This window comes from Populus nigra, chromosome 11 (assembly GCF_951802175.1).
Source record: "Populus nigra chromosome 11, ddPopNigr1.1, whole genome shotgun sequence".
NCBI classification, from domain to species: Eukaryota; Viridiplantae; Streptophyta; class Magnoliopsida; order Malpighiales; family Salicaceae; genus Populus; species Populus nigra.
Genome location: NC_084862.1, coordinates 6,311,208 through 6,320,323, shown reverse-complemented (window position 1 = coordinate 6,320,323; position 9,116 = coordinate 6,311,208). Strand labels below are relative to the sequence as shown.

Sequence of the window (9,116 nt, the reverse complement as noted above, 5' to 3'; positions counted from 1 at the left end):
TAAAATACTATGCATATTTATATAGCCACTTATGCATATCTTCTCTTTTAAATATTGAAAAGAAATGTTTAGGTATGTTTACCTTGTAGGTATAAATTCTTTCTTTATTAACAGGACTTGCCCTATAATCTAGCTCTTATTGAATAAAACTATGTTTGTCTTTTTCTTAGTTGGAACACCCTGGAGTTTGAGAAAACTTTTGTAAGATGAACTCCACCTGATGTGTCATGCCCCCAATTAGGTTCTTTATATCTCCAATCTGAGCTCCATAACTTTTTATGGTATAATCCAGTTTCTGACTTTGTTCCTTCAGCAGATTAACCAAATGCTCATGCTTCTGGCTGGGTTTTTTTTCTTAGCATCAAAGGAATCCTCCGATCGTTTCAGATTAGTTATTTAGGTGTCAAGTGCCATGCTTAGGGTTTATGGAAGATCTACTCTAATACCAAGTGAAATTGAGATATCACCAATTAACAATGTATCCAGTGGAATATTGAAATTTAGATGAAGATTTCACACTCACACGACACTCAACTTAGGAAAAATCAATAGTAGAAGTTGTAAACAGAAAACATTGGGAAAAAGCTATAAAGAGATTCACTTGAATCCAACTCTTTCATTTACTCATATTTTAGGTTGATTTTTCTATGCTTTTCTATTTTGTTACAATTGTTATATATAACAGCTCGTATTGTTTCCAAGAAAAGAAGAAATAACTAGCTTTGTCTTCTCATTCCAATTTTAGAGAAAGTTAAACGATGTGCAACACCAACTACTAAATAGTGCGCATAAGGCTGAGTGAAACGGTGAGTTGCAGATTTAATGAAAATGATGTATATAAGACAATTAGCTTAGCAAAACGATGCATAACATAGGCTTGACTTGCAACGATTATGATATTTAAATTCAAATTGCCAACATATTCTTCTTCTACTTCTTCTCTAATCATTTGTGACAGTAAGTGATTGGGGCATGTGTGATTCATGAAGGAAAAAATGGTGTGGTTGTTAATGGAGGATTGCATTGTTAATGAAGTGATTGAGATTGTGGTGGTGATTGTTAGAAAGATAAAAAAATGTGATGATAGAGAAATAAATCGATTAAAATCCTATAAAAAAACAAATTCTCACAAACCCTATTGGCAAACAACAATAACATCCTTGATTTCAACAAAATTAATAAAGAAACCGTCATAATAGACTTACTCTCATCTCTAATGTTAAAGGTTACACCTTTATAACTTTTTTAGCTAACCTACCAATCATTCCTTTTAAAAAGAGCTTGAAGCACCCAAGATTGAAAAATGGATCTATAAGAATAATCACCAAGTCGTCTTAAACATATCATATTTGGCTTTAACAAATTAATTAAAAACACTAGGTTAAATTTTTATTTGAGTTTTTAAGGATTTGTGGATATTTATATTATTTATACCTGAATGAAAATAGATTACCATTTCATTTAAATTGGAAAATTAAGTTGATTTAAAATGTAAATTGTGTTTTTATAAAATAAAGGTAAAGTACACGGTGATTTTTAGTATAGTGGGACTAATAGCGTGTTTAAAAGAGCTTCTGCATATGCTTTTGAGTGCTTTTTAAAAGTATTTTTAACTTCAAGAAGTATTAAATTGATATTTTTTAAAAAAATTTAATAGTTTTAATGTATTGATGTTAAAAATAAAAAAAAACTGAAAAAAATATATTATCTTGATATAATTTTAAATGAAAAACTATTTTAAAAAATATCTTCCAAATAATTTCACACTCACTAAAAAAAAATAAAAAACAGAAAAACAAGAATAGAGGCATACACTTTTCATTCTTCTATATCATAATGATTGTACAAATCTCCGAGTAATTTCATTTTTCTATGCCACAATGCATTTGATTGTTAATGACACATCATTACCATTCTAAAGAGTTACTTGTTAGTCAACATGCACACTTTTCCTCTCTCTACTCTTCAGTTTAGCTCTCTATAAAAACATGCAGACAGATTACTTGCACAGGAATCTTACACAATATAAACCATGCCGACCTCTAGAAGAGAGACTGGTGGCACCTTGAGCGCCACATCTGGCCCTCGGCAGTTCCGCCTGAGAAAATTGTAACCAAAATTAAGAGCCAATCTCTTCAGAACGGACGAACCTTGTTTTGCTTGAACATGCGAGTGTCCTAATATAAATGCAGTACCAGCTTGTTGGGCTGATGACAAATCTTCTAGCTCTCCTTGCATCTGCAAATCCATATCAGCTGGTGAATGAGTTACGGACTCATCATCAGTAGCAAACCTCACTCTTCTTTCTACTACCCCAACAGGTTCCATTTCAATAACATCTGTCACACTGTCTACTGTTGGGAAACCACCAGAGACACTTGCTGGCTGCACACTCTCCTCAACCTCGTAAGCTGGTATGCAGGAGAAAGAGACAGTTCCAATCACTGCCAATCTACACTCAGTTGATGATTCATTGGATAGAGATGCGTTGTCTTCAGGAAACGAGTAAGTCCCATGTGTTCGATGCCAATCATAGTTGATGAAATCAGCCAGTCTAGCAGCAAGCTCTGTTTCAAAAGAATCAACATCCTGGTGCACATCACGATATCCATAACGGACAATGCACCTGTAAGACCGATGTGCTGGAGGACCCACACGACCAACAAGATACCTCTCCGCAGGGGGCACGTAAGGCACAGGAACTGATTTTACGCACACAAAGACAAGGACACGGTGGAAGGCTGGGAGGTTGGTGACAAAGCGTGAGAAGTTAGCAGGGATGCCAGAGGTGAGATCGGTGAAAACTAAGCCAATTCCGGGGACCCTAGCAATTCCCAAGCTGGAACCCAAGGCTAAAAGCCATTCTAGTGATACCTTGTTGTGGAGGTCAAATTCATATTTTTTAATGGTGGCATAATGCCAAATAAACATGATGCTCATCAGAATGAGGGCTAGAAGGATGGGGAGCCATGCACCCTCGGTGAATTTCGTAAGTGATGCTGAGAAGTAAAGCAATTCAACTGAGCCAAAGAAAAGTAGAAAGGACAGCGCTACAATAGGGGGCTTGTGCCAACAAAGTATGATAACCAGGGAAGTAAGGCATGTGGTCACTAGCATCACTGTCATCACTGCCAACCCTGCAATAGATAAGAACAAGACTGTAAAACTCCAAGTTCAACAAATCCCTCAATACTAATCTAATTTCAATGTTGAACTTCAATCATAATGCAATATAATAAGGCTAATGCTGAAGTTCGACTGACAGAATGAAAGTGGTAGGCTTGCTGCAGAAGATTTAAGCTTAAAATTGACGTTGTCCTTGTAAAGTATCAACAGAAATGAACTTAAATTTCCAATCTAACAAGTGCATATGTTAAAGGTTAGAAAGTTAAATGGTACAACTTACTTCTCTATAATTAAACATAAAATTATGAACCTTGGTAGGATTAGATGGTGAAACTTGCCTGATGCATTTCCCATGTGCTTTGTGTCTCTAAATCCAATGGTCACAGCAACGCAGAGGATCATGAGCATCCAATTAATCTCAGGGATATAAATCTGTCCGTGTATCTTGTCAGAAGTGTGAACAACCTTCACTCTTGGGAAACAGCCAAGCGACTGGCTCTGGTTTATGATAGAGAATGTTCCACTGATGATTGCTTGGCTTCCCACAACAGAAGCAAGAATAGCTATTATGAGGACTGGTATCCTTAACTTTTCTGTTACAGAAAATTTTGGAATTATTTATTCTCCCCGATAAGTATGTATACTAGTGAAGTACAATCACACATTGTTTGAAGAAATTGACGAATTGATATCTTGCATTTTCTTTTCCAGATTTTTTCAGTGTACAACCTCACAATTCATTTTGATCTGAATTAGCTTGCATATCGTAGTAATTCTGCTACCAGAATACTAATTCTTCCTTCGGCCAGCATTTCATTAATTACATGCATGTTGAACATTGCAATTTCCTAGGAAAGGAATAATGAAGACGTACCTGGGACTGAAATATAAAAGCCAATGTGATTTGTGTTGTCATGATGCTGTGACAAATAGGCAGCTTGCCCCATATATGCTAATATAAGTGCTGGATAAACCAGAAAGGTGAAAGCAATCTGAAATGGGTTGAAGAGTAGCATATTTTATCAGCATTGAGCACTGACTTTATTGACCAGACAAGATTCTTGAAGACTATAATGTGTCAGACTTACTTGAATTGCAGCGTATGAGAAGTGGCCAAGATCAGCAAACATTGCCTCTGAGCCTGCATACAGAGACACACAGAATATTGGTACTTGGTAACTGAATTATGTAAAGAATGAATCATTCAGAAGTTCTTTCCTAGAGTATGATCCATCAATTTTATATGATGGAAAGAAGACTATGAGATATTCTGTTATTGGCTTAGCAAGATACAGTAACCACGGAACAGGGTGAGCTTAAAATTGGTATCCAGTCAAACACACAGGCAGGAAAAAGGCAAACAAGAACCTGTTATGCACAACAATATTCCACCCAAAGACATCCACCCTCCTTTCTTCGTTTTCTTCAAGAACTTGAACATGTAATATGGAGAAAGAGCTTGATAGACATGTGGGTTCCAGTGGATTATATTGTATAGGCCAAGGGCACTGATGCACAGGAGCCATGCCAAAACAACTGGCGCAAAGAGAAATCCCACCCGATGCGTGCCATAATGTTGAAGTGCAAAAAGGCACACCAAGATGAAGCAAGTGATTGGAACTACTGCATCTGCAAAATGAGTGACAGAATGAGTGCTTGCAATATGAAATAAGACTAACAATAAAATGGCATATAAATAATAATCTCTAAGTTCTACTTAATAGCTTTCATTATGTATATGTCCTAAGCCATCATGTACTATTTTTTTATAATGAAAATTAAACTGGAAATGCTAATATCCTGTAGGAAAATAAACAAAACTACTGCCTTTTCTAGTGAAGAAGAAACTCCATTGATGACATCCAAGTTTGTCTTATATATTAAAGAACTTAGCTGTTTCAAAAAGATATTTATTGAAAATTATTACACTGTCTCACTTGGTGTTGAATTGAGCTCCTACATTCCATTTATAAGATGTATCCCTCCATTCTCTGATGCCTGCCTGCCTATGCAGACATAAAGAGAAGGATACCAAAATTATTCATCCAGAAATTTAACAGTGCGATGCTGAAGAAAATAGAGACCAGAAGATTCAATAGTACCATGGATTCTTTTAAGTGAACTGATGGAGTTTTCAAATAAGAAGGAAAAAATCACCCCCCCCCCCCCCCCCAAAAAAAAAAAAAGAAAAAAAAAAGAGGCATAAAATAACAGCAAAAACAATGTGGACAGCGATACATTATTATAGTATTGGTTATTTCCCTTTCCGCTATTGCAACATAATATTGATAGCTACTATCACTTTGAGTTCATCTCAGGAATTTGATTTACTCCTCCAATTCACCCATTTCAACTCTGCAACAATAAGCATAACATGTTACTCTACCAATTTCATATTCTCACTTGCATAGTTGCTTATCTACATGGCCTAGAACAAAATTGTAACAAGGACTAGAAAGGGATAAGATATTGGGGGAGACCATCAATCAAGACCACAAGATGGGCAACTGAATGGTCCCACAACTTCAGGCCAACTTGTTCACCAACAGAATCAAAATGACCATCAATCAACTTGTTCTTTATCATTCACAGTGGGCCTACACAGACGCCTTACTCTGAATAATTAAATCACCTTGGTGACATTTGCAAATGTCCCATGTCCACATAAAACCAAAGCCTCTGTTGTCTACTCCAGAATGATCATGTAAATAATGGTTCAGAAAACTCGGTTATATACAATCAACTAGCATGAAATAGTCTGCTGTTTTTGCAGACAATTAACCTACTCCCATTACAGCATATGTTTCTCCAATGTATTTGGTTTGGCAACATAAATCTATTTTTATGTTTGAGTATGGTCTGCTATTAATGACTCTGCATAAAAAATTTACATGCTTGGAATCAATTCAGCTAAGAAGCTTACATTGATGATGGTTGTTGGACATGGAAAGCTCAAGACCAGACACTGCAGAGAAGACTGCAAACAAAATATTTTAGAATAAAATGCTAGTCAATGAAATGAAAGTGATGCTAAATCGTAATTAAGTGCTACTGGAATGAATTTTACCAGAAATTGCTGGAGTGAGGACTCCATCTCCAATTACCATGCAAGTGCCAAGAAGAACCAAGATTAGCAAAGCAGTGTGCAAGCACTTGTGCTTCTCAAGGTACATTTTAACTCTTGAGCTGTTTTTCTTCTCCGGCGCGTTCTCTAGTTTGTATGTGGAGAGTGCTTCATCTGCAACCTGTCTATTGGGCAGAAGGCTAACTTTTGCATGCCGGCAGATCAATGAATACAATGCAAAAGTACCACCTGTTAGGAAAATCACAAGTTATAATCAAAATAAGAATAAAATGATTTTGATGATTGAGTGATACAAAAAAATGGCATAATTGATCACACACACCCTCTCCATTGTCATCTGCTCGAAGGACCACAAAGACATACTTGAATAAGGGGACAAGAGTGAGAGTCCAGAAAACAAAAGACAAAACACCGAAGATCTCTTCATTAGTATCTGAATGTTGAATGTCTTCTGCAAATGTGCTCTTGTAAACATAGAGAGGGGAAGTGCTCAAGTCCCCATATACTACTCCAAGGCTTTGGTAAGCCAAAAGAAACAATGTCTTCCAGGAATCCTTCTGCAATGCAATTTCAGAAACAATACTCTCAGGTAAGTCAAGTGGCTGAAGCTTATCAAGTGACCAAATTTAATTGAATTTGAGTCCTAAGATCTTATTCCATATTAAATGGTCTAAATTCCAAAATTCCAATTGGCAATGCCTAAATGCTACTGAAAGTAAAGATCCACAAAGTTGAGCTCAAAATGCAACTACACGCCTTTGAAGTATCCCAACACTTGCCATGCCCAAGATCCATGGCTCTATGCCTTAATCTTCACACTGAATGTTTTGCTGCTACTGGAAGAAGTTAACTGTAGATCTGCAGGGAAACATATAATTTGATTGAAAACACAGTACAATAGAAAGAGAAATTTGTAAAGGCAATGGTAAGTTTATCATTAATGAAATTTGAAAGGGCAGCCATGCATATCAAAGCTTTAACACTCAGCAGTCCCATTCAGTACCCTTTCCTGAAAACCCACACGCCATCCATACCCTCCATCACATCCTCACCAAACTCTTTCGAAAATGAGAAAATCTTGATGTGCAATTTTTGTTTACTCATCCAAGCGACACCCGCCTCCTAACTTCTGGTAAAAACTTGGAAACCAGCTAAAAAATTGAAGCTCAACTTGTACACCGGAATTATGAGAGAGAGAGATTGACGCACAAGGGTCCCTCTTCTAAAGCCCCCACTTGTTTAATCTTACAAACAATTAAAAGGGACAGAAACTGATACCTGACTGTTTCTTGTAATTTAATCAAAGCTAGAAAGCTAGTGCAATGCCTTATATTGAACAGCACAGCCCAATACAGACAAAGATAGAAGGAGATCAAACAACAAAAAGCAATACTTAACTAACCTCCTCAAAGTTAACAATATACTACTCACGACCGCATGCTACAGTATTTATTAACCTCAGAGCTGCTGCTATATTTCCACATGGAAAAGGAAGGGAGCACTAAATGTTTAGAATCTTGAGAGATGGCAACCAAAAGGCACCATCACGTGATTTAACGTCAGTCATGTTTGTAGCCATCACTTCCCCCACCAACAACTGTCCACGGAAATAAAGTTGATATTTAGGACCGTATAACATGCCCCACACAGTTTCCCTCCCTCTCTCTTCTTTATGTTTTTGTCTGTTGATTACAAGAAAGAAAACCTTTTCTCGAAATCAGACCTGACCTACCATAACAGGCCTTTTAAAAATCTTTTGCTTGCAAAATCTTTGAATTAGGCTTTGCTAAGAGGGGCAAAAAAAATGAAAGAAGGTGAACTGTTGCTATAATGGCTATTAATTAATTAAATAAAGGGGTTTTGCAACTGATTCAAGAAAACAGAAACAAAGCCAATCAGAACAATTTACATGTTCAAAATAAATCATCACCAAAACTAACCTCCACAAATCGGCATCAGAGACAAACAAACCCTTGTGAGCAAGTAAAAAACAAGAGCTGAGGATGGCATTTATCTTCAAATTAATGTACTCATGATCACCAGCAGCTCCTTTCATAACTACTTTTCTAGCAAACATCAGCTCTTAGAAAACGTTGACAAGCTCAGCTTTTATTTGTTTATGTTTTCTTCTTAATTAAACCCCGCTCACCCGCTTTCTTGGCACTTGGTAGGTTTGCCTATTATACGATAAACAGTCATTTGCAGTTTGCTTCATCTCTCTTCGAGCCTTTTTGGGTGTTTCTTGATTTTGCCACTGACTTTACCTCTATTTCTGGCTCTTGCACAGCTCATTCTTCACAAATCTAAAACTACCCCACCCCGTAATACACGACACACATTTTTCTTGGTAAACTTAACATTGGAGAAATTAATATTTGCATGAAGAAACACAAAATATACATACAACTAATAAATTTACCTCCGTTTTCCACGATATAGCTAGCTAATTCGAACTTCTTAACAGCACTCTATACGTTTTGATTTCTTCTGAACGCTCACATTGCCTTGACAGGCTATGCATTATACGGATATTGTCATTGATGAACATGGGGCTCTTCACTAGCTAGCTTTGAGAACATGTGAAAGGTTAAAATGAAAGGACAAAACCTGTGACCAACCGACAATGGCGAATGTTGCTCAGTGGAGACTGTGTAGTGAAGTGAACGTGAAGACGTGAACATTAAGAAAGTAAAAATAATAATGGCAGAAGCGTACAAAATATAATCTATAAGCGAGTGAACGTGGGCCGGACAATACATCGCAACGTGAAAATCCCAGAGATTCTCAATTAGGAAGCCACCTTAAAAATGCTTCTAATCCAATAATTAATTCTTAATAAATATAATTAATCCATCTTTCTCTAATCACTATGATTGAAGTTAGATCTAACCAATGGATGAGTTTG

The 9,116-nt window shown here is 36.6% G+C and overlaps 1 protein-coding gene across 5 annotated transcripts; it reads right to left on the bottom strand.

Annotated features, from left to right (window-relative positions):
* Window positions 1-1,802: 1,802 nt before the first annotated feature.
* Window positions 1,803-8,805, bottom strand: LOC133668665 (potassium transporter 2-like). 5 transcript variants are annotated; one of them, XM_062088617.1, is made up of 10 exons: window positions 8,631-8,805; window positions 6,968-7,069; window positions 6,534-6,768; window positions 6,194-6,439; window positions 6,050-6,103; window positions 4,495-4,755; window positions 4,215-4,267; window positions 4,001-4,118; window positions 3,465-3,719; window positions 1,803-3,137 (listed from the first exon to the last, which is right to left on the bottom strand). In XM_062088617.1, exons 2-10 carry the CDS (start codon window positions 7,004-7,006, stop codon window positions 2,017-2,019), a joined length of 2,382 nt encoding a protein of 793 aa, XP_061944601.1. In that variant the 5' UTR covers window positions 7,007-7,069; window positions 8,631-8,805; the 3' UTR covers window positions 1,803-2,016. The 5 variants fall into 5 exon arrangements, with proteins under 5 accessions (XP_061944601.1, XP_061944604.1, XP_061944603.1 ...); XM_062088620.1 differs by lacking the exon at window positions 8,631-8,805 and adding an exon at window positions 7,614-7,760; XM_062088619.1 differs by lacking the exon at window positions 8,631-8,805 and adding an exon at window positions 7,490-7,620.
* Between the last annotated feature and the right edge of the window lie 311 nt (window positions 8,806-9,116).

Bases quoted from the DNA above. Each gene is read 5' to 3' on its own strand.
- LOC133668665 (XM_062088617.1), bottom strand. From the start codon at position 7,006: ATGGATCTTGGGCATGGCAAGTGTTGGGATACTTCAAAG. The intron at 4,119-4,214 runs GTAAGTCTGACA...AACCCATTTCAG, and splicing joins TCTCATACGCTGCAATTCAA to ATTGCTTTCACCTTTCTGGT. The intron at 3,720-4,000 runs GTACGTCTTCAT...TTTCTGTAACAG, and splicing joins CTTTTATATTTCAGTCCCAG to AAAAGTTAAGGATACCAGTC.